General features: G+C 39.3%; 1 protein-coding gene across 5 annotated transcripts in view; it reads right to left on the minus strand.

The window, feature by feature from the left end:
* ULK4 (unc-51 like kinase 4) overlaps nt 1–26,204 on the minus strand; it is a 530,581-nt gene that overhangs the window by 284,669 nt on the left and 219,708 nt on the right. For all 5 annotated transcript variants that reach the window (XM_058555650.1, XM_058555625.1, XM_058555632.1 and 2 more), the window contains exon 31: nt 4,829–4,877. In XM_058555650.1, the coding sequence (XP_058411633.1) occupies nt 4,829–4,877 (49 nt within the window). The remainder of the gene's footprint in view (nt 1–4,828; nt 4,878–26,204) is intronic.

Genomic DNA, 26,204 nt, shown 5'->3' on the forward strand with positions numbered 1-26,204 from the left:
GGAAATCTAGTCAATCTAATCATAACAGGCAATGAGATGACTGCAGGAGAGGCTCACAGAAGCACCAAGATCCACAGACCTTCCAACAGAAACATTGACTTTTCTTTTAGTATCACACTCATTTTTTGCTTCTTCAAAATTGAATCTAACAGTTTGGTTCCTCTTGCTTCTCCTTCACTCCACCTTACTGGACCATGCCTCTCTCTTCACTTGTCTGTAGCTCATTCTCACTGAGGTGTCACTCACTTGCTGAGCTGAAATTTTACCCTTACTTCTTCACAAGTCTAATTCCACAATCAAGAATAAAAACTGAAGGGGCCAGCCCCGTGGCATAGCGGTTAAGTGCGCGCACACCGCTGCTGATGGCCCGGGTTCAGATCCCGGGTGCACACTGATGCACCGCTTGTCAGGACATGCTGTGGCGGCATCCCATATAAAGTAGAGGAAGATGGGCATGGATGTTAGCCCAGAGCCAGTCTTCCTCAGCAAAAAAAAAAGAGGAGGATTGGCATTGGATGTTAGCTCAGGGCTGATCTTTCTCACAAATAAATAAATAAATAAAAGAATAAAAACGGAAAAATACAAAAGCTTACACTCTTGGGAAGTACATTATTTAAAGTCCTATCACTTATGTACTTCTATGCTTTTTAACTAGACAGCCTCCTCAGAGGGAAGGAAGAAGGAATATTATCTGTTTCCTCAAAGTGAAGCCCAGGACCTAGAGCAGAACTAGAAACAAGAATGATGGTGATAAAACTCAAGATTCCACTGGCTTAGGAGAAGCCATATGTAGCACACTCCCCATATGTGCCCTGTGACTGGCCAAAGATATCCTAAGCTCTATTTTAGCATTTTTTCAGTAGGTACAGGATGTGGTTTTTATCTTAACAAAGACCATCTTCTTTCAAACCAATTAGGCTGATTACGCAGAAACAAGTTATGTGTTAGCCCAAGTTTACAGATACAAATTTATTTTACTTAGCTTTAGCCCATTTATTCAGCAAACCAGGTAACATGGTATTTATCAGATTAAAGTTATTTGTTCAGTTATTATACAGACAACTTCACTTCATTCAATCCAGTATCAATAGAGTCCACCCTAGCCCTAGAGAGGTATTTTGCAAATACAAATTTATGACACGAACTACCAAGAATAGATCCATGCAAATCCATTTCACCCCCCTAAAAAATAAACCTCAAAGCACATACTTTCATGGCAGTATATTAGCAGTGTGTGAAGTCATCTTTGTATACCACAGGAATTGGTTATACAGCTCCATTCTACAATCTACAGAAGCCGTGAATAGGTATACATGTAGGCTGAAGAATTAGATTTATCTCCTGCATCCAATAAGTACTCTTTGTATAACTTTGAAATATCTTCCTAAGTTAAGCATTTTGAAATTTTAATCGAATCTTGTTTTCTATTTTAGAAATTTATGCCTATATGCATAGCAGAATCTTATTAATGGCATATTGAATACAAGCACGCAGATTCTTAAACTTAGAAGGAACTTGTCATTCTAACATACCCTAAGAACCAATTCACATTAGATGGGTTGCAAGCAGAATGGAGCAAAATAATTTTAAAAGCCTGATGAATGCACAGGATTGATAACATTCCTCCAATGTAATGTGGCTGCCAGTCTGTACTACGTTGATGTCTCAGTGATTAAATATTTTTGGCTCCAAGGGTCCATAAAGAGGCTCTTTTCTAAAGACACAGTTGACTTAAAAGATTTACTAAAGCTTGCTTCAACTGCTATCCAAGAGAATTGTTAAAACAATATAATTGTCAAACTAGTGTATTGCTAATCCCATTTTTATTGTTAACATTTGCCACTGAAATTGCTCTTTAATTGTTTGTTTTGGAACAGACATAAAATATCATGACAGCAATATTTTGGCACATATTGGAAAATCTGCAATGAATAAAGATTTTTTTCCAACAAAATACAGTTTGCCTATATTACTTGGCATCAAAGTGATTTACTAAAATAGGCCAAAACATAAACTACTGAAATAAAATGAAGAGAGATGAGACTTATAGCAAAATCAAAAGGCTGATCCATCCAAATTCATACTTAAGACACATTTAAAAGCAACTTCTACTCTTTGGAAAGTGGCAGAGGGGGAAAAAGAATGCCTTCTCTCCTGCTCATCCAGCAACTCTGCACTCAAACACCAAGCCACAGGGCTCTTTCGATGGCTGACGTTCTTCAGGACCCACATTTATTAGGCAGATCCAGACTGCCTTAGTGCCATAGACCCTGAAGACTGTATACAGGAATCCATTCAGCTTAATCCAATGCACGCTGCTGAACATCCACTCCCCACCCAACACAGCTGCCTGTTGCCAATGAAAACACAGTGCTCTCACCAAGGTGGGCCCTCCCAGGGAAGAAGTGCTCAGCTCCCGCGACAGCTCCTTTTTGTAGGCAATCAGCAACCTGGCTTTCCCCACCGCTTAGCCTGCCAAGAACAGGAACACTTGTGGCTGGAGCTCAGGATTAAAAATGTTCTGCCTGCTCCCTGCCCTGAAGGTGGTGTTAGAACTCCCGGGCCCTTAGATCAGACCTCTGAGACCAGCTCTGACTTTTATGCTCGCTTCCCCACGGTCCCTTTGGCTGATCTCAAAAGCCTCACTGAGGGAGACTTGCAGGAAACTCCCAGAACCCAGCTTTCAACCTGTTTCAAGTTTCCAGTACAATCCCATGACCCTAAGCCTGATTCTCTCTGAGTCCCAACCCCGTGGCTACTCAGCCTCGCTGCATATAGCCCCTGAAGCATAGGGGCTCTAAAAGTTTTTCTTTTTAAGATACTATGTGATTTTGAAGAGTATAAATTATTTGCAAAGCCAAAAAACATGAAACAACCACCGTATAAAGCCTTGCAGGATCTGGTCACAAACTACCACTCAGCCTCACTCCCTACACTTCTCCACGGTCACTGGTCCAGGCCCATCTAAGTCCTCACCATCCCCAAAAGCTGGAATAGCCCCCTCCGCTCATGACAACTCCCTCAGGGCCCTGTCCAAAGGTTACTTCTTCTGTGAGACTCCCCTCCCTGCACTGAGCAGAGTCGTCACTCCCTCCTCTGGCATCCACAGCCTCTACCTCTCTCCCTAACAGTGCCTACTATGCTCCTGTCCAATTCCATGCTTACACATGGCCCTCTCCTTCACCGTGAATCCAGGGACCCACATACTAGCCACCCAGACAGGAGGGAGCACTGTGCTTCCCAAACAAGCAGTTACAATTGGAGACTGCTTTTTTTTTTTTAAAAAGAATAAAAATTACTTTCAATTGGTTATTTAACCCATTTGATCCATACTTGGAACTCTTGGTTCTACCACAGAGCTCCAGAGATGTTGGCTTTCCTTAAGATGTGTACATGGCTATTCTGTACAAACAGGACATCAAATTCAGAGATCTGCTCCCTTCATCTTCACTTTCTGTAGGCCTGCAGGAAAGACACAGAAGCTGCCTGCCATTCCCGCCCATCGGAAGAGACAGGTTTGCTTTCTTAATGAAAAGCATCTAGGGGAGGACGCACTGCTGGTAAGAGCACAGCATACGAGGAACTCTAGAAAAGAAGAAGGAAGTTCCAAAGCCTGTAATCAGGCTTTAAGCACATCAAACAGAAGCTGGAAAACACTTACGGCCTAAGAGTGATGAAAAAAGTCATCAACGGGTCACAGCGACCACTGGAGGAATGAGTCAAATGCTGTTTTGTTTTTTTAATGGGTGGCTAGAAGACATAAGCAGTAGCCAAGTGTGTGGGGTCCCCATACAATTTTTCCATTATGTCTCGTCCTGATCAAATCATTGCTAGAAGCTGCTATATAGACTAGACACCACACAGGCCCTGGAAGTTAGAAACCAAACCTAACTGAAGTACATACTGTGTTTCCTTGAATGCAGGAATCTATCGCTTCTATTACTATTACTTTATCAAGCACTAAGAAAGAAAAATGCAGACAATTAAACTGCAACATTGTTTCTTATTACTTAGAATTTTCATTTTATTTTTATTGAAAGAGCTCTTTTAGACTTATTCAGACATATATATACAGTTTTATAATATACCACTCTTGAGCACTTACAGAAAGAAAAAGAAAAGGGAAATAAATTGGTTAAGGCAATGACGACCAGGTCACCTGGCTGAAAGCAATTGTAAAATGCCATTGATTTGGAAAGTACATCCCAGTTTCAGAAATGTTAAAATCTGAAAAAGATGTGCATCATAGAATCAATAAAATACTATATTATGTCTAGCTCAGTGACAAAAATTTAGAAAGGACAAGGATAGTTCACAGGATAACAGTACGATGACATTTCATTGATTAAAAAACGCATTTATACAGAGAAAAAAAGTTGAGATGATTCAACTCAAGAAAGACAAAAGTAAAATAGGAATTTAATAAAGTTCTTCGAGGACATCAAAGTCGTGTCCCAAAAAGCAGTTTTTGGTAAAGGCAGATAACCCACCCAGGTACAAGAGAACATTTCTTTGGCTAAGGGCACTCCCCTGCTATAAGCACCAACTTTCTTTCTATATTATATAACATATCATTTAACTCAACAGAAATAAAACGCAAAGGATTTGTGAAAAGAGGACGGGTCATTAAGCAGTGTCCCTATACAACTGCAGAGCTGGTCAAGACTCAGACAAGGAAACTGAAGCCCAGTAAGGTTAAGTGAGATGATGAAGGACACACAATCCTTCCGGGCAGAGTTCAGGTTTGAACCCAACCACACAACATGGTTAAAACTCTAAAAAATTTTTAAATTTCACTTCAATTTCAGATGCACATTTCCATTCTTACCAGAATTACTTCAAAAATGAGTGGGATCAGTTTGCTTTCTTCCACAAGTCTGTTAAAAAAACAAAAAGATAACCACACATTAGATAACTCATATTTAAACTGCTGCCCTGATATGGAGCACTGCAACCCCACGTTTTATTGCCTAAATTCTGTGACCGAGAAACATATGAATAAATATTCATTTTTAATACATCAAACTACACCTATTAAACATAAGAAATATGGGGCTTCTTTGCAAGCGACTATTAGCTTAGCCTTATTGATCTGTAGCAAGTATAATCTCAAATAGATTGATAATGTAAAAATTGATAGATTGATAAATGTAAAAATTAATTAAAATTCACAATTATAAAGACCATCAAAACAGTCAATGCCAGCTTAAATAATGCAACCAACTCTCACTGTACAGTTAAATTATAAGCATGCCACACAGTAATCTTTCATATATGCCTCATTAGCTATCTTCTCAGCACTAATTAATGTACAATGATTTTTAATGATCTTTAAATTTAAAAAAACTAGACACCAGGGCCCTGCCCAGTGGCATAGTGGTTAAGTTCGTACGCTCCGCTTCAGCAGCCTGGGGTTTGCATGTTCGGATCCCAAGTGCAGACCTACGCGCCACTCATCAGGCCGTGTTGTGGCAGCGTCCCACAAACAAAATAGAGGAAGATGGGCACGGATGTTAGCTCAGGGCCAATCTTCCTTACACACACACAAAAGGTAGACACAATTACCCAATAGACTCTAAGCACTTTCCCTCATCAAACCTAGTTGTAAATCGTCATTTATCATAACAGAAAATTTTTTCATGCAATTTAAGAGAAAATGGCCTTGATTCAAAGGTGACAGTTTTTACTAAGAATAGTGCTTCAATCTCTAAATATTCCTTTAGTCCAGGGATCAGCAAATTTTTTCTGTAAAGGAGCAGGTAGCAAACATTGTAGGCTTTGCAAGCCACATGAGTCTCTACAGCAACTACTTAACTCTGTCACTGTAACGTAAAAGCAGGCATAAATAATACATAAATGAATAGTCAGGGCCGTGTTCCAATAAAATTTTATTTACAAAATCAGGCAGTGTGCCATATTGGGCCCATAAGCAATAATTTGCTGACTCTTCCTTCAGTTTAAGAAGAAAAAATCAGATTCCTTAATTTTATTAGCATTTACTTTGTAAGATAAACTACAGCACTTAAGACAAGCATGTTGCCTTCCTCGTAGGTATGCGCAGTTTATCTATTTCAGAGAAAATGCCAGGTGGATAGAAAGGGAATTTATCATCCGGCCTCCCCAGAGCTTGTCTGTCTATGATAATACCTTGATAAAAGAAAAGCCTATGAGACTAGCCACAAAAAGATCACAGCATTTACGGATACGTGTTTAGGGAAAGAGAGATACAGAGAGAGTTCCCAAAGATTGAAGCACTTGGTATCTTACACAAACAAATGTGATTATTTCTGTAGTTTCAGTGTATTAGAGGGAAAAAGATTTTGATTACAACTATCAAACTCATTTACATTCTCTCACTTTCCTAGGAATTGAAGGCTCAGATGTGAAGATGAAGCTCCTTATACCGTGCCTGGGTGGGATTCAAGACCAAGCACAACTTCAGGCCAGAACATTCCCAATCTTCTTCCGCAGCTTCCTGGATGTTAACCATCTCTTTTCCTAAATTGATCTTTTTAAATTTTTATGATATATACTCTTATTAGGCCCAGGCTGAAATAGCCAAGCATATACATCTCAGAGTTGCCCTAGTAATCAAAGCTAAGAAAGTCACAGGGACACAGACACCACTACTTCTCCAATGGTACCTAGGAGTTACAGCTCCCTCTACCACAGTCTACCCCAACATTCAGATCCAGAAGCACCCACTCACAACACCAGCCCTTTCATGATAGTATTTTAAAATATATTCTATTATTAAGATATGACGACACAAACTATCTTAATACATTCTTAAAAATTACGACTAGTTCTTCTGCAAGTCTCTCTGCACGATGAGCAGGCTGGCCTGGACTATGTCTTAAGTGTCCTTTAATTCTAAATTCTAACACTCCAGTCCTTCCACTCTTCTGAGTACAATCAACCATGCCAATTTTTGTTCTTTGATTTGACCAACATAATTTAGACCCACATCTGGTAAATAAAAAGGGAACTCAAGCTAAATAATGTTTAGTTTAAAAAAAATTCCTAAGACATTTTCTGTGACTCATAACTAACCTCAAATGCAAGTCCAAAAAAACTCTAAAGCAAGTATGGAACAAGGGCAGCTGCAAACGTTTACAACTATCTAAGGCAGTGGTCTTCCAAAGCGTGGGAAGTGACCAATAAGTGGGCAATGAGATCAGTTTACTGCGTATTGACTAGCATTTTCTTATTAAAAAATAATAAAATAGAGAATATCCAAGGGTGACACACGTAGTATCATTCCGACACATTTTTGCTTCAGTGATAGGTCTGCATATGTGTACCACATAGTGATGTAAAACCCATTTTTCTTATGTGTGGGTTGTAGATAAAACATCTGAAATCCACAGATTTAAGATTGCTTTGGAGACAATATTCATTTGACCTCAGTATATTCTTAAAATCTGAATTTTTTAAAAAGATTAGTCTTTTTTTTTTTTTTATGGTGAGTAAGACTGGCCCTGGGCTAATATCCGTGCCCATCTTCCTCCACTTTATATGGGACGCTGCCACAGCATGGCTTGCCAAGCAGTGCGTTGGTGCGCGCCCGGGATCCGAACCGGCGAACCCTGAGGTGCCGCAGCGGAGCACGCGCACTTAACGGCTTGCACCACGGGGCCAGCCCCAAAAATCAGTCTTCTTAACTGGAAGCATTTCCTCTCAGACCACTGTAGGTCCAATTAGTGGCTCAGGTCTCAAATGATCAAACCCTTCACGCACTCTGAGTCACGGAGCAATCTACTTGGAGCTCTCTTCCTCTGATTTGGTACTCTGGAGAGCAGCTCCAGTGCTCAGGCCTCTGTAGGCCAGGGAGGACGAGGTTTACCTCTAAATAAAGTTGACGTGGCTGAATCTCAGGAAATTATTCAGGCAGCAAGCCTTAAATCATCATAGCAGAGTTTGGAAAATCATGATGCAAAAGGCTACCCTATTTCTGGGCTCTGTTGTGGTTGGCCACCAGGATGTATTTAAATCAGCAGTATTATTTTACTACAAGAGCCTATTATATTCTAAATTCCGAAAGAATGAAAATTTCTATGGCTTACGGACAGCCTGAGGTACAGGAAGTAAAGAGATCTGAATTTTTTTAAACCACAAATAAACAAAATAGATATCTTTTTGAAATTATCCCTAATCTTCAAAGGATTGTGAAGATATTAACTACATCACAGTATACTTTTGTTCCTTTATGTTAGCCATCGAAGCACACAGCGTTTAAGTAATTCCAGATGAGTAAATTCCCAAATGCAGCTCCTGGGACCACTTTACGTTGGATTTTTCATTTTGTTTTGTTTTGTTTTTTTCCTTAACAGTACGATTTAATGATAGATTGTGTATGGTTAAAGAGTTTTCCTTACTAGGCTTTGTTTGGGAAGATTCACTGGGATTTTGTATATCTGTGGTTTACATTATTAACAAAGGAGGTGCTGTTTGAATTAGAAAATTTTGAATAAACTTATGGAAATCTCTAGGATACATTATTTGACACTTTAATTCCTCCTTGTGCCTAAAGTAAATGTTGCTCTTAGTGTTGGGAAATCTTTTTAAATTTTTTTATTGATGTTTGATAGTTCAAGCATCAATGATACTACGTAAAATACCATGTATTTAAATTTTGATAATTATTTAGTTGAGATTTATCTATGTAAGCTACAAGCACAAATTGATCTATAACAAGATTTTATCACAAAATGTGCTGTGATTAATAAAACAAAACATTTACTTTAAATAATAGGTCAACACTTTTTTTTTTTTCTGTGAGGAAGATCAGCCCTGAGCTAACATTCATGCCAATCCTCCTCTTTTTTGTTTGCTGAGGAAGACTGGCCCTGGGCTAACATCTGTGCCTCTCTTCCTCCACTTTATACGGGATGCCACCACAGCATGGCCTGACAAGCGGTACATCAGTGCATGCCCGGGATCCGAACCTGGGCTGCCAGCAGCGGAGCGCGCACACTTAACTGCCACGCCACGGGGCCGGCCCCAATAGGTCAACACTTTTGATGTAAGAAAGAACAATTGCTTTTGAGGTAAAGTCATTATCAGTGGCCTATGGAATTATGATGGCCTTGGTTTTCTTTGCTGCACGATTACATTTTACACACATTGAAAATAAAGGCTAACTACAAAGTAAATCTAGCAATATTTAGATATAAATGACTGGTTACAACTTAAATAGGGAAAGTAGGAATAGAGAGATTACTCTGCTTCTGTTCAGAGAGCTACAGAAGTAGGTTGGGCCAAATTTCAAACCATTATTAACATTTTTTTAACTTTCCTTTAAAACTTAAGACATTTAGGGATGCACCAAGAACAAGAATTAAAAGGAATTAGAGTCCCCCCTGCTCCACTCCACTATACTTCTATTTATTCAGAAAAAAGAGGAGCCCTGAGGAAGTGCTGAGAGAGGAAGGCAAAAGATCTCCACCTGCTCTGGGCTCAGTTTTACAGACAAAGAAAGGAGTACCCAGGAGCCTATGATAAAACAGATCTACGAGACATCAGGGTTGGTCCATGGAGCTGCACCGTCTTGATTTTGCTTGTGTGCAGTTTTTATCTACCCATGTGGGTAGAGACAATACACATGAAGCTAGGGCCAGAAGTTGAGATCTACAGGTGACTCTATCCATCAGGGACACTATCCTCCCCAAAGGGCTTCTCCATCCACCATCTCTCCATCTTGTCATACAGATCTTACTTAGTACTGGAGACTTTTTTCCTGGAAACTATCTCAACTGATTAACACGATTGAGCCCTTGCTATGGGCTAATCTTATAAACTCAAAATTCATGCCCTCAAACTCAGAGGCAAGTGGCTTAACAGATACATAAGCAAATATAAAAACAAAATTAAACTTCTACCGGAGACATATGCACAGGATATAACAGAATAGACATGGGGAAAACTTAGAGAGCCCAGACTGGTGAGAAGAGATATTTAGGAGCCTTGAAAGACAGTAGGAACTGGCCAGTTAGTGTGTGGAGGAGGCAGGTGTGCCTGTATGGAAAGGGTGGTAAGCATTCCGAGCAGTACAAGGACAATGTGAAACATAGCGTAGAATGACATAGCAGTGAAAGTCATGCAAGTAAGCTTGGATTTTACCCTGAAGGTTTATGGGGACCCTCTGAAGGACTTTAAGCAGAAGAATAACAGTTGGATTTTGAACTTTGTGGCAGTTTTAAAACATGACTTCACCAAAATACGATGAAAAATAGGATAGTCGCATAGTCTTAAAGGACTTCCCCACAAGATATTTATAACGGAGAAACCTGGCAGGCACCACCTTAACCACGTGAGCACTTTACTCTTTGTAAAACACCATCTGCCACAGTACTGTTCTGCAACACACTGAAATTTCAAAAACTGTTTCTTCACCACAGTTTGAGAGTACTAGTCTAGAACGAGACAGACTAGTTAATAGGCTACTACAGTGAGCCAAAGAAGTCCTGACTGGGGCCTCATATTAGTTTTCTATTGCTGCATAACAAATTACCACAAATTTAGGGGCTTAAAGCAACATCCATTTTTTAGTTCAAAGTTCTGTAGGTCAGAAGTCCAGCTCAGCATGGCTGGGTTATCTGCTCAGCATATCACAAATTTAGAAGCAAGGTGTCAGCTGGGCTAAGTTCTCATTTGAAGGCTGGAGGTGGAGGGGATACGTTTTCAATCTCATTCTCATTGTAGACAGAATTCAGTTCCATGCAGTTGTAGGCCTGAGGTCCCTATCTCCTTGCTGGCTGTCAGCCAGGGATCCCTCTCAGGTCCTGAAGGCCACTTACATTCCTTGCCATGTGGCCTCCTCTATCTCTGAAACTATCAGTGGAGAATCTCCTCCATGTTGAATCCTTCTCAAACATCAAATCTCTTTGACTTCCCTGTCTCTGACCTCTAGACCAGATTCAAATGGCTCATATGATTAGTCAGGCCCACTCGGATAATCTCCATATTTTAAGGTCAACTAATTTGGGACCTTAATGACATCTGCAATATCCCTTCACAGCAGCACTAAATTAGTGTTTAACTGAACAACTGGTAGAAGGTATGTATACACGAGGGGCTGGGAATCTTGAAGGTCATCTTAGAATTCTGCCCACTACAGGCCTGAACTTGCCCTCAGTGCAATTCCATCTTACCCCCACCTCTTTAAAAAAAAAAAAATCATATTTGATTCTTTGAATAAGCTGCTTCTGGCCAACTTGTGTACAAACTCAAAATAGATGCTGGACATTTTTTAGCTTTCCAACAACACTGGTTAGGAGTTTCAGATTTCATATTTGTTGTAACTGAGCACTAGAGTACAAACAATGCTTTTGAGTTTCTTACCATAATTTACCAGTCTAGTGGACCAACAACCGTCATTTTAAACAAAAAATCTCCAACATCAAGCTGAATTTAAAATTATTGGTTCAATGAATCAGCTTCAAAAAGAAACGAGTTCATAATGTTTAGTTACAGCATGATATTATGTCTATCCTGAAAGCAAGAATATTTGTAATGTTTCTCCTTGAAATGTTTGCCCTTGCCAGCGATGCCTGCTAATCCTCTTGCAGAGAACTGTAGAAGTCTTACCAATAAAGGTACACATATAAAAGTTTTTTTTCTTTTTTTTTCACAAAAAAAGGGCAGAGTTGAGATTTTAGCTGCTTTAGCACAGAGAATTTCAGATCTGGTCATTTTACAAAGATCTACAAGAGTCCTCCTTATGGGCAGGCATTATACGTCTTCCCTGAGGAAATTTATACCCCAGTGGGCACAAAACATACACAATATAAAAATAACTTAATCCAAGTTATAAAACTGACTGCTTCATTTGCTGAGAAAGTCTTAGAATTAAGTTAGCATATGAGGCTATACCAGAATGCACCTCTGATATACGGAAATCTCCCATTGTCTAAAACAGCATGAAAAAAGATAGGAATTTCAGCAAGAGAAATTTGGTTAGGTAAAAAGCAAATGTTTTCCAATAGAAAGGAGATTTCAGATGGAAATATAAGAACTTTATGATATATAAGATATATAAGAACTTTATGATATATATTAGCAACTTTTGCAAAATGCTTTTCTACCTACTACCTCAATAGATGCCCAATACAGCCCTGTGATAACCCACATCTGTTGAATGAAACAAGGTGACACAATGTTTCTATCACAGAAAGTATGGAAGGTGAGATAGAAGAGCTGTAGTCAAGAGGATCTCCATACAGTGTGCGGAGCTTATTTACAAGACAGTTCTGACTCCTTCTAACTCCAGATGCTACAATATGCCTGAAAGTCCCATTTTGTCCAGGGCTTTACAGGAACTGTCCCTGCATAGACAACAACACTCTCGGTGACCAGCCAAGGGCTCCAGCCCCTCCTTCCCACATCCTGCCCAGTGCTTTCTGCTCTGCCTGGTCCTGATTCCTCACCCTCTGTCTTTCTGAACCTTGTGGCTCTGCAGCTGGCCTCCTTTCTCTAATAAATCTTTGAATCCTTGGTGCTCTCCCCAAGACATGATTCTGTATTGGTCCCACAGCTCCACACCTTGAAACTACAGATAAGAAGCATGCTCATCCTTGCACCAGAGCAGGGAGGGAACTGAACAGAAAGAAATGCTCAGTAAGATAGAAGATTGGTAGGGGCACAAACCAGAAGCAAGTCCCTAAGAGGACCATTAGATTGTACATGTGGCCAGCATTGCTTTTCTCCTACAGACAGGAGCCCAACACTAAAATACAGCAATTATATAAGAGATGTTTTTTAAATTCTTGTCAATTTAATGAACCTGCTTATTTTCTATGGTCCCTTTTTGTCCTGTTACTTAATAAAATGCAAGAGATTTTTGTTTTGAATCTACTTGAAGTCAGGGTAAGACTTCTCTCTCTTCTCTCTCATTCACTCAGTAAACATTCACTGGGAGGCTATTATGTGCCATGCATTGGGCTGAGAGCTACACCAAGTACCGTAAGTGCTAGGATAGACATCTATAAAGGGTACAGATGGGACAACAGAAATAGTCTTTTCTATCTGAGGGGCATAACAAAGGCTTCAAAGTGTAACCAACAGTGACTACAGTGGTAAATATGGATCACACAGTCACTATGTGGAACACACGGTTCCCAGTGCTATACATGTGCTAACTCATTGGACTCTAACAAATAAAAAGAAAAATCCTATGAGTTAGGTATGATGATGATGATGATTACTTTTTTTTTCAAATGAGAAAGGAAGGCACAAAAAATTGGTCAAGTGACAAGGAGTGGGGCTGAGATACAAACCCAGGCAGCTTAGATCAGCGTCCACATTCCATAGTATAGGTACTGCTTGAGCTGAACCTTGAAAGAAGAGTAGGTTATTGACAGGTAGGGGATGGAGGAAGGGGTAGGAGGGAAGAGAGGACAGGCAGGGATGAATTGTGTCCTGTGCAAAGGGAACAGCGTGATAAAAAGCAAAAACAGGATGGCTCGTTAATGGCAGTGAAAAGGCAAGTTTATTGCATTAGTGTAAGAGGTAAAGAGAAGGTAGCAAAAGATCAGGCTGGAGGAATAAGGCAGGGCAGATCACAAAAGATCTTGACAGCCAGGCTGAGGAGCTTGCCCTTTATCCTCTAGATGGGGTTGGTAAACTACGCCTGCAAGCCAAACCTTGTCAGCCCCAGTATTTGTATGACCCACAAGCTAAGGATGGTTGTTAGGTTTCTAAATGGTCGAAAAAAATCAAAAGAAGATTACTTCATGACACATGAAAATTGCAGGAAATTCAAATTTCGGTTTCCACAAATAAAGTGTTACTAGAACACAGTGACACTCATTCATTTACATATTGTCTATGGCTGCTTTTACACTACAATGGCAGAGTTGGGTAGCTGCAACAGAGACCACACAGCCTGCAATGCCTGAAATACTGATTATCTGGTCTTTGCAGAAAAAGTTTGCTGAGTTAGCACATGTCCCTCCTCTAGGTGACTGGGCACCACTAAGGGGAGGATTAGGCAAAATGATGTCGTTACCAGCTTTATATTTTTACAATGATTATTCAGGCTGCAGTTGAGGAGGATGGACTGAAAACAAAAAGGACTGGGAACAAGAAGATCAGTTAGCTGAAAATGACTCAAGATAAGAGGTGATAAGAACCAAAGCAGGAATAAACAGGAAAAGACAAAGATGAGCAAGATTAACGAGGTTGCATCAACAGAATTTGAAAATCTATTGCAGCAGGAGAGAGAGAGGAGGGAAGAAATACAGAATGACTCCAGGTGCTGGTTTTGGCCTACCTGGAAGCCACCACCATGACCACCACCAGAACAATAAACATCACAGCAAGTAATCTCATTTACAGAAGCTCCCTATGCACTAATGCACTGGGCTTAGTGCTTTAGCTCTCATGTAATCCTTACCATGTGGTAGGAATGAGTAACCTTATTCTACAAAGAAGAAAACTAACATTGAACCTTCCAAGGTAACACAGCTAATTGGTTTCAGTGTTCATGATCTTAACTGCTCTAAGATACTATATTAAGATAATGTATAGAGGGGAAAAGCTAGTTTGGACAAGAAGATGAATTAAGTTTGGAAAGAAGAGTGAGAAGTGGGCTGAAGGCAGAAACCAAAGGTACACCAACATATAAAGAGTTGGCAAGACAAAGAAAACCTGGTGGTTGCCATGTTCATGTGATGTAGGAAGCAAAGATGTCAACGTGGGTGGAATAGAAGAGGGTAAAAAAGAACAACTTAACACCCTGCTCAACCTCCTTGATGTTCAGATCTTAGGTTCAGTCCCAATTCCTATAAATTATACTTTTATTTTACTGAGTAACTTTAGTGTCCCCACGCTCATTTCAGAAGCTACTTCTAAGATCAATCCATGACATTACGGTACTGAGACAAAAATAGAGAGCGATGATCAACTTCAAACCACTGAACCAAAGGCTACCTTACTGACCATGAAAACCATAACATGGGTTATGGATTGTCATTAACGTTAATGTTTGATAAGAACCACCAGCCTGTGTGTGTGTGTGTGTGCTTAACAAATTTACGGGTTTTGCCTGATTATAGAAAATAATTATTAAAAGTCATAATAATTTTACATAGCTAGTTACATAAAATTATTTATATAAAATGTATAAATACACAAGGATAAAATATAATATTTTTTTGAATGTTACATTTGGGAAAAAGAGAAAAGCATTACAAAGAAAATATTATAATCCCAGCACTCTAAGAAAATCATTAATAAGTTTTGATGTATTGTCTTTTTTCTATTCATATAGGACATAGGATCAATTCATCTCTAAAATAATAGCTACCATTTCTTGTGCACGTACTCTACGTCACTTGGACAGCCACGCCTCATTCAATGTCCAATAACCCTCCGAGGTTAAGTCCATTTTACAGAGGAAGACACTGAAGATCAGGCTGGTGAAGCAATCTGTTCATAGTCACTTACAAAGCCAGTAACGGATCTGGGATTAGAAGTGGAATCTGCCTAATTTAAGAGTTTATTAGATATATCAGAATAGGAGGTGGAAGAAAAAGTTCAAATCATACTACATATATTGGTTTTTTTTTAACACATTAAAAACATTTTCCCATGTAATTAAATATTCATTTAAAACATGAGTGCTTATATCTACACCATTTCTAACCTACAGTGTATTTAACTCATCCTCTATTGATGGACCTCCGTTTTTCACTTTCCACTAGTACACATTAGGGAAAAAAAACAAATGTACTGGTTAAGGGATCACTTCAAACGAGTTCAAATCCGCACTCAATTCAAATCAACTCAACTCTGTGCTCCTGGTACAGTACATAAACTCTAAGGGATACTTTCTTCATATGTAATACCCCTGCCTACTTCACTGCAGGATGGTGAGGAATAAATAAGGGTGGAGCATCTAGCACTGGCTAGTACATAAAAAGGTCTCTTTGAAGACAGATACTAGCTGTCTTTACTATTATTATTAGTGTTATTTTAAATAATATTTTAATGGACATTCTTAGATACAAATATTTGTGTATATTTTTACTATTTTCTTAAGATGTATTCCTAGAAGTGGAATCAAAGGATATTTAAAGTTTAATACATAATGACAGTTTGCTTGCCACAAAAGATGAACTAATTTATGAAAGTACACATTTCACTAGACTCTCAACAAGTGCTATTTTAAAAAAAACTATCAGAACGATTTTTTTATTATCTTAATGGAATTTTCTAAATGAGGGTTCTTCTTTTTCATGTTTATTGTTAGGAATGGCCTTTTCATGTCCTTTGCCCATTTTCCCTTTGGGCCTACCCTACTTTAGAATTTCAAGATGCCTAATGAAGACTGTCCCTAAAAGCTGACCATTTTGTTTACTTTGTAAATAGCTGGGTTAAGCTGGATTATGACTCCAAGCAGAGAGAAGAACTGTACACACAAAAATGGTGCATTCTGAGGGTACAAGGTGTCTCAAAGGCATTTATCTCACTGAAGAACCATGGTTAGCCTACTTGACTGCCTGCGTTTTTTTCCTATGTAATATGCTATGGCAAAGAATGCTAAGTGATAACACATGTTCAAAATGGTAATAAAACTGTGCCAATGAAGTCACAGAACACTTGAAACTCAGACCACTGTTTAGTCTGGCAGCTCTCATGTTCTTTAATTATATGACAAAGGCCCTGTCTGTACAGCAAACTCTGTAATATATTCTGACAAATAACTGTCATCACATAAAATTAGAAGACCTGATATGGAAGAGGATTTGGTGTTGGGACGTGAGAAATGAGTTGGGAGTCTGCGCTTTATGCCTCGTGTTACAGCCCATTCAGCTGGGCTTCCCTTTGTTCTACGGAGTTGACTGACAGTGACAGGTGCATGCAATATAGTCACAGACAATGCATGGCTTTATCAAGAGTAGATCAACAACAACAACAAAAATGAGTTTGCAGCAGACGTACTTTGCTAATTCTAAAATGGTAAATTACCTTGGTAAATAACCAAAAGAAAATGCAAACATTACCACAGAACTGTGATGCTAAGACCTGCCAAATATTATCACGGGATTGATTCTTTCAGACTTTAGAAGGTACGCTGATTACTCCTAAAGATTTTGTTTAGCTATGATTTCTACAGTTAGGATGCCATGAGCTGATGGTTTTGCTGGCTGTAATAACCAAATAAATAAAGGTTTCTGAACTAACGATATGATTTGTAAAGAGACCCAATAACCATATAAACACAAATTATAAGGGCACTGCAAAAATGCTTTATTGCAAGACAATGTTATTTTTTTCCCTTTTGCCATTGTTTTCAGTGCTGCACATTTTAACACCATCAGAAGTAAAATAAATTTGTTTTACAAGTATAAAATAACCAAAAGGTATTAACTGATGAGTTGAAAAGCAAAGAAGCCAATAAGAGAAGTTGGAAACTGCCACTAAGCAGGGACAGCCCGGTGGCACAAGCGGTTAAGTGCGTGCGCTCCGCTGCGGCGGCCCGGGGTTCGCCGGTTCGGATCCCGGGTGCACACCGACGCACTGCTTGGCAAGCCATGCTGTGGCGGCGTCCCATACAAAGTAGAGGAAGATGGGCACGGATGTTAGTTAGCCCAGGACCAGTCTTCCTCAGCAAAAAAGAGGAGGATTGGCATTGGATGTTAGCACAGGGCTGGTCCTCCTCACAAAAAAAAAAAAAAAGCTCCCACTAAGCAGAGATAAATAAATATATCAGTCAAAACAAACATTTTACATTAATATTGTGGTCCAAGGCAATTGGTTCAACTGTCATCTTTACCATTCCTTAACGAACCAGTAAAACAAAGATGTTAATATGATGTTAAATAAACAAGTAATTTAAAGAATGTTCCTTTTAAATCCTGAAGATAATGATGCCTATGATAACTGGATGAAGAAATGGAAAACTATTATGGGAAAGGATAAAGTAGATGGCTTTGATGCCATACCCTATATGTATATGAGAAACCAACTGTTCCACTGAAGGATATCAATGTTCAGATGGCAATGGCCTACTAAAGCTTGTGAAGGGTTGGGTTGCACCAATGCCACCATGACTGCCATCTAGTCACAGGCACTGACACTCTCACCCTAGCACTGCCCAAAAGGAAGATCTCATTTCAACTGGCACACAGGCCATTTATAGCTTTCACCTTCCCAATGAACTGGCTGGAAAAGCTCACTGTGTACTCACTCATACAAAATTGTGTGCACAATCTCATAGAAAGTTGCTCTACGCAACTGAGTCACATCTTAATAATGACCGGTGAATTGAAGAGCCTGCCACTGAACTAAGCCCAGTGTTTAACTTGCCCAGGAGGCAGGGAATCTGGCCCTGGAATTCACATCCCACTCTGATAGCCCAGGCTAGACCCCCTGCACTAAAATAACTATGGTATTTGAGCACTACTGTTTTCACAATGCTTTTGTGTCATCTCCACAATGGCCACAGAGTTTGTAGAATAGTCTCTGGCTCTGTCTAGCGGCCCAGGAAGCCCAGGGCTCTTGACATCTTCTCTGAGGAGGCGATGACCAGAGACCTATGGGCTGCACGCAATGGCAATGCCCACTCCCACAGGGCTCTGTCAAGCTTCACAAGGAAAGACATGGAGAATCAGAGCCCCAAAATGTGTCTCAAGATGCATAAGTCTGAGCAAATAACAAGCAGATGATAAAATATGGCCAAGGACATAGCACACCTGAGATTTAACCAACATTCTAGATATATACATAGCAAAGTACCTGGATGACCTCACTTTAAGCAGGAGTTCAAGGAGAAAAGGTAACTTATAAAAACCACTGTCCCTGAAGCGTGGAAGACCCAAGCTAAAATCTACCTCTAGGAAGGGTTCCAGAGAGAACTGATAGACCCAAACAGGTAAGTTCCTCTGTCCTATCAGAAAGAGCTAAAAATAAATAGTAATTCTGAACATGCTTAAACAGTCTATTAAGAAAAACTTAATACAGTTTTCCACAGGAAAAAATAACTGTCTTAATAATTTTTTTAAAAGGAAAGGGTAAAAAGAGGAATTCATAAAAATAATGACCACAATAATACCTACCATGTTTACCATCTGTTTATCTTAAAGTAGGAAACAAAAGATAGTAGCAAATGACAACAGCCTCAAATAGAAATACATAAACAATAAACCTTTAGTACAGTGTTAGTATTGTTTTTATAAATATTCTAAAACTAGGAATATATAATATAGTTTCCAATTATTCAGATAAGAATTCAATACCTTGACCTCTCAATTCATTGACCTCATCACTTCTAAACTCTTTTCTTATCTCAGGCTCAGGCACCCAGTTTCTAGACAGGTTTATGACTGCTAAGTGCACCACTTCAAAAGTCTCACATGCAAGCATGCCAAAGGCAGAAAACCACTTCCTAATTTCCCAGCTCAATTCCCCCTCCATGTGCACGGGATTCTAACACTTCTCCCTTAAGGAATTTCGCAGGGCATATCCCCGAGGGTGCAAGCATATCAGTCTAGCAAGCCACTACTCACCCTCTTGCTTCAACAGCTCCTACGAGATCAAGGGTTGGGAATCTTTTTTAGTAAAAGGTCAGAAGTAAATACTTTTGGCTTTGCAGGCCATATGGACTCTTTCAAAACTACTCAACTCTGCCACTGCAATCAATAGAAAAGCAGCCACAGGCAATAAATAAACAAATCAGCATGGCTATGTTCTGATAACATCTTATTTACAAAAGCAGGTAGGCTGGATATGGCCTGTAAGCTGTAAACTTACCAACCTCTGTACTAGATCATTCTCATTGACATAGAAACATCACTAAAATATTGCTCATCTTAAACAAAAAAAAATTCTTTTGACTGCATATCTCCCTCCAGCTCCCCATTTTGCAGCTATCTTTTATAGCAAAATTCTCTTTAGAATTATTGATGTTCCTGTCTCCATCTCATCATTCCCTCCTCAATGAACCCCACCAGGCTTTTGCACTCATGTGCCACCAAAGAAAACCCCTAAAGAAGTTACTCCTGTTGCCCACTACGATGGTTAATTCTCCACCGTCCTCCTACTGACACTCTCAGCAGCATTTGACACTAACATTATTCCCTTCCTCTGAAAATCCCTGAAAATCAGAGGCTTGCTTCTTTAATAATATGGCTAGCATTAACGCAGCTAGTCAACTCCCTCACCTCAATCCTGTATGTCACCTTTCCAAAGAAGTTCTGACCACCCTCTCCAAAACAGCTTACTCCAGTCCATCACTCTCCATTCTCTAAGCCAGCTTTATTGTTCATTACATCACTTATCACTAGCTGAAATTATGGTTTTTTAATTTATTTCCTTGTTTATTGTCTATTACCCCCATGTAAACACAAGCTCTATGAAAACCAGGACCATGTCTGTTTTGTCCACCTCTGTGAACACAACTATTTGTGGAGTGACTCAATGAATGAATGAATGAATGAATAATATCAACTTTCTTGCAGGTAGAAAAATATCAAAGCTGATTCTGCTCTGAAGTACGGTGATCCCATGGTGGAAATAAACTGCAAGACTTCAAGAAACTCTGTGAAGAAGAGAAAAGCAGCAAATGAATTTTCTTATGGGCAAGAAAAGAGATACTTTAGGGGAAAATGCTGGGTAGCATTCTGTTCAAGATGATGATCTCTGAACTTCTATTTAAGTACAGAAGGAAGTATGAATTATTGTTGATTGTAGCCCCCAAAATACCAGGGCCACTCTGACCAAAGACTTCAACCAGATGCTGGCTTCCGATGCAACATGTAGTGAAATGGCCCAAATGTGGGCACCATGTAACCAAAGAGACATCAGCATGTAGGGCTCTCTGCCAGGCCCTGGCTGGTACTCCATAAAGCTGTCACTGAACCCACACGAGTCAGAGGAGGAAAACTGAAATGACCAAGCCTCCAGTATATAGGGCTGCTATGAGATTATGGATTCAAAAGATTAAATTGTTTCTGACTGAGATGAACAGTCTCAATGGACCCAACTGAACTCCATACAATAAAGACAGGCAAAGAAATGTTTACCAACTCACCATGAACTTAGGGGAGATCTCTGTGATAGTAAGCAAGATAAAGGAAGAAAATAAGCAGAAGTATTTACTATCACCTGTAGCAGGCAAAACTCACATAAGAGTGTTTTATTTCTGAAAACATAAATAACATCAAAACAGATTTGGGTCAATTACTGTTGATTTTCCTCACAAATCACTAAGGAAAATAGAACGCCTTGGGTCAAACTGCTAAGGTTTTAGATTGGTGTCCTTCCATAATTCTATCAGAAACAGAACGCTAGGGTGGATGGAGAGAACGCTATGAGTGCTTACGTAAAGGCTTACATTAGCTCCTACATTAGGAGATGTGTTATATCACGATGAACATAATGAGGAGGGGTTTCAACCCTGTCAGTGTGGTTTAAGTCATGAGTAGAAAAGGGTTCAAAACCTAGGAGGATGAGAGAAGGAAGAGGTTGAACTGAACAAGGAACCAGGATCACATACTAACCAGACTGTGCCAGGAGCTGCCATGGTAATGACAATCAAAGAGCAATGGGAACCAGAACCTAATGATGATGGCAGAGGGAAACAAAGGAGAATCACGCTTTTGCTATTACCAGATCCACATGACACTGAAGATGACTATGTTGAGGAACCGGACCACTCATAAGTAAATGTGACACAATGTAACTTAAAACAGTTTGATTTCAAAGTCCATTGCCCACTTGGGTTTCTTTAAAAAAGTGGCTCTGCTGAGTAGGACAAAGAACAGTGGACCAGGAGGCCTGGATCCAAAATCTCATCTTGCTTCAAACTGACTATGGGGTTTGGGACACACAAATTCCCTCTAAGGCCTCAATTTCCTCAGGTGCAAAATGAAGACTTTGGGCCAGTGTACTAATCGTGTCTTTTTATTTTGTGTTTTCGATTCTTTGACATCTCGAGGCCTTCCTAACTGGAGAGAATGACCCAGGGCCAGCTAATTCCCAGAGATGGCAAATGACTCTTCTTTGAGCTTGTCTTTCCTATGCAAACCAATCAATCCAGAGCCCATACCCCCAGCCACCTCCTTTAAAGAGCTCTTAAACTCCAGGCCACTATTCCCCTGCCCTAATCACCCCAGGGCCAGGTGTCAGACAGCCAAGGACAGCCCCTACACACCAGAGCCCAGAGTAATTGTGCAAACTAGCCAATCATGAGCCTGCTTACCCTGCCTCACCCATTCCTTCATTTGTAAACTACAATAAAGGCTCTTGCCCTTTTCTTTTCCCCTTTTTTCTTTTCCCTTTTCCCCCTCACTGCCTCTGCCTCCTGACTGACCCTGGGGCTTTCCCACGTGGCCCCTGGGGTGTGGTGTGGCCCCTCCTCTTGAGATCTGTGAGAACAACAAATGATCTTTTCAAGATCATTCCTGATCACCATACCTGAATAATAATAAAACCTACATTTTAAAACACCCAGATCATCTCCAAAGTCCCATACAGCTCTCAAATTCTAATATTTCTATATTCACAGAAATAAAGACAAAAAAGTTCTATTCCTTTAGATCAGGGGTCAGGAAATATTTTCTGAAAAGGGTTAGGAAGTAAATATTTTAGGCTTGCCAGACATAAGGTCTCTGTCTCATATTCATGTATTTATTTGTTTGCAAAGTTTACAACTCTTCAGAAATGTAAATACCACTCCTACCTCACAGGCCACACAAAAAACAGGCTGCAAGCTAGTTGGTCCTGTGGGCCATAGTTTCACCATCTCTGCTTTAGACAACAAGGGAAAGTCTATAGACCAAAGGATGCCTTGAGAAACACAAAAAGTTTTATTGAATCCCTACTCAGATTTAACACCACAATATACAACTGGGGAACCACTATTTGTAAAGGTGTACATAAACTCTAAGTGGTTTCCTTGCAAAGGTCATACTAAAAAAGTAATCTGAAACCATTCACTTCTGGACCCAGAAACAGCTGCTAAGTATTCATGTGACCATGAACTCACATCTCTGTTGAAAGAAAACAATGAGAAAAGATCACTTTGGTGAGGGCCGGCCCCGTGGCTTAGCGGTTGAGTGCGCGCGCTCCGCTGCTAGCGGCCCGGGTTCGGATCCCGGCGCACACAGACGCACCGCTTCTCCGGCCATGCTGAGGCCGCGTCCCACATGCAGCAACTAGAAGGATGTGCAGCTATGACATACAACTATCTACTGGGGCTTTGGGGGGAAAAATAAATAAATAAAGTTTAAAAAAAAAAAAAAAGATCACTTTGGTGAAATAACCATCCTGTCTAGAGTTCAGCAAACACAAACTCAAAAGGGTCACAAATGAAAAAGTCCTTTACAAGAAATGGCTATTCTACCACATTTATAGATTCTGAATTTCTCTAGAACCAGACAACATAAAATAAACACATCCAACTATAAACTCTTCCTTTTGAATGGAAGATGCTGTTACTAACAGTTTTCAAAGATGGTTAACAACCACTAGCAGTTGAACCAAGAAAAAGAACTTTCCCAGAAAAAAGAAAATGCTAAACTTTCCAAAAGTAAAATAAAATGTTATGTTCATAACTGTTAAAAGGATAATCTCAGTGGAAGTACACAAAATACCTCAGGCAAAGTTGACAATTTGGCCAATTTTCATTTAATTTACAAATTCTCCTTAAGTAATATTTAAGCACCAATAACACATGTTGAACAACCACTACAATCCTAAATCAGGATCCTAAGGCAGAGAGAGAGGGGAAAAAAAAAAAAAAAGAAAGAAAGTGTAGACTCCAGGGACTGATGAAAGGAGGAAACTCACGATTTGCTCACGATTGTAAATCTTTTACATGTGCTTTATCCCCTGAAATTACTCTACTTTAGTAAGAAGTGTAGATATGTACCCAACCTGAACAAGTGGCTGAGAACACTGCAGCATGGGCTATGTCCACAGAAGAGGAAGGAACAAGGCAACAATGGATGCTCAAAGGCTCAGTGCCTGTTGGAGACACCTTGTATCTTTTCTGCGAGTGCTATTAGAGAATAAATGGGAAAGCCACATTAAGAGTGACCCTAGAAGGAAATGGGAGCCTTAGAGACTCAGAGATTGACTTGCTTCTCATTATGAGGCGTTTTGATATCCATAGGCACCCTGAGAAGCAGTAAATTATTTCTGGGGAAATCAATTCATTCTAATTTTAACAATAAAGTTTTACTTTATTACCTAATTTTATTTCACTTATTGAGATTTCATCAGAGGAAATATTTAGCTGTGTAAATTCAGCTAACTGAGGGGAAAAAACACCTAAGTGGCTTATCTTAACAACAAGGGAACATTTCAAACATCTCTGAAATCTCTAATGATTAGGGCTTTTAGTTTTACCAGACTACAAAACTGAAATTAAAATATACCAGAATATGGCAAAATCTAATTTTATTAAGATATAGAAATTGAGAGGCAAAGGCAGATGGAAGCCATCTTGTGCCTGGGGAGTTCTCTCTGGCTTCCACAGTCTTGTTATCAAAAGTGAAACCAATAAGACGGCCCCAGGCAGTTTCTTTCTGTTATTGAAAAACTTTTTTTTTTTTCAATTCTTTGTAGGATGTTGGAGCTCTGGTGCCAAACAGTATCACCAGACATTTCTTTCTACTGTCAAAGGGGTTACCTCTCCTAGGAATACCTTCACTATTCCTTCCTCTAATCATAATAAAAAGGAGGAGGAGAAGAGAAAAGGAGAAAGGGGAGAGGGAGGAAAGGGAGAATACTTACACAGCATTTTCTGTGGACAAGATGCTAATATTACTCCCATTTTCCAGATGAGGGAACCCAGGTACAGACAGGTTAAGAAACTAGGCCAAGATCATATAGTCAGTTGGGTAAAATTCCTTTACGTGCTCCCATGACCTTCTGGACATGACTGTACCGTTTAAATCACGACATTGTTTTATAAAAGCCTATTGATAAATCCATCTCTTCCACTAAATTCTAAGCACCTTGAGGGTGAGAACTTAATCTTAATTATCACTTATCCTTGCATCACTCAGTGGTTGCTGATTAAATGTTTGATACGTAAATGAATGAATGAACAAATGAACCAAAAACCAGTGAGGCAAGTCAGCTGAAGACTGGCGACTGTAAGGACAGAGTATTTTTCACTGAAGGCTACACCATGGATTCATCGTGAACTTCACTTAAGAGATAACTAAAATTTCATTTTTCCAAACGGCATTTTTGCAAATCTTGCCATGAAACAAATAGCTCTAACAATTTTTGAGCAAACTAAAATGATAATTCTTAGATACAGAGCATAAGCAATTTTTTTTTTTTTTTTGCAATTTAGGGAAAGCAATAAATTTTGCTCCAAAAGAATTCAAGAAGTTAAAATTTAATTTGTTTCCTAAGGGAGATTTGCTGAAAGCTAATTAGGTCTTAATGGAAACAAGCTACTAGGGTATTGCTCTCTCTAAGAGCAATGGTTTGGTGCAACCTACTGTAAAATTAAAGAGAGAGAAAAGGGCAGAGCTCAGGGGAGTTAACATATTCCTTCTGATAGTAAGATTAGACCAACGTGGCAAACAATTTACCTTTATCCTATAAACCCAATAATAAACTAGAATTACTAGGGCAGTGGTGTTTTAAAAAAATCCCTGTCAGGTACAATGCAGATTTGATCACGCTCTTGCCCCTTATTTGAAGCGGAACAATAAATTTTCAATTGTACAGTGACTAAGCTTTTGAAGACTTATTTATCCACTAAGAATTCTATAAAATAAGAATAAACACAGTAAAATAATAAATGTTACATTTGACATAAGATGGTTTAATGTTCCAATAGTTATTACTCGGTACTCTAAACTCTTAATATATACAAGCTAAACTAAGATGACTATCCTTCAAGAACACGATGCTAAAGGATCCAAGAAGTTTTATTTATAACAAATGGTTCATGATTATTTTTATATCACTAGAAATCTATCTGCACGTAAAAATTAAGGCATTCTACTCTTGATATACACTTACAATCAAGCATTTTGCCCAAAAACCACTGCTATGACATCACTGGGGAAGATCTCATAGGTTAATGAGTTACCATTAAGGCACTTGTCAAAATTAGGGGTGGGTGACATGCTTCTCAGGGTGAGGTTTAACTTTGTTTTGGTTACAATAAGTAATTAAACGTAGAACATTCACAAAAACTGATCACCTATTAGATCACAAATAAAATCAAATAA

The sequence above is a fragment of the Diceros bicornis genome, chromosome 2, assembly GCF_020826845.1.
Source record: "Diceros bicornis minor isolate mBicDic1 chromosome 2, mDicBic1.mat.cur, whole genome shotgun sequence".
NCBI classification, from domain to species: Eukaryota; Metazoa; Chordata; class Mammalia; order Perissodactyla; family Rhinocerotidae; genus Diceros; species Diceros bicornis.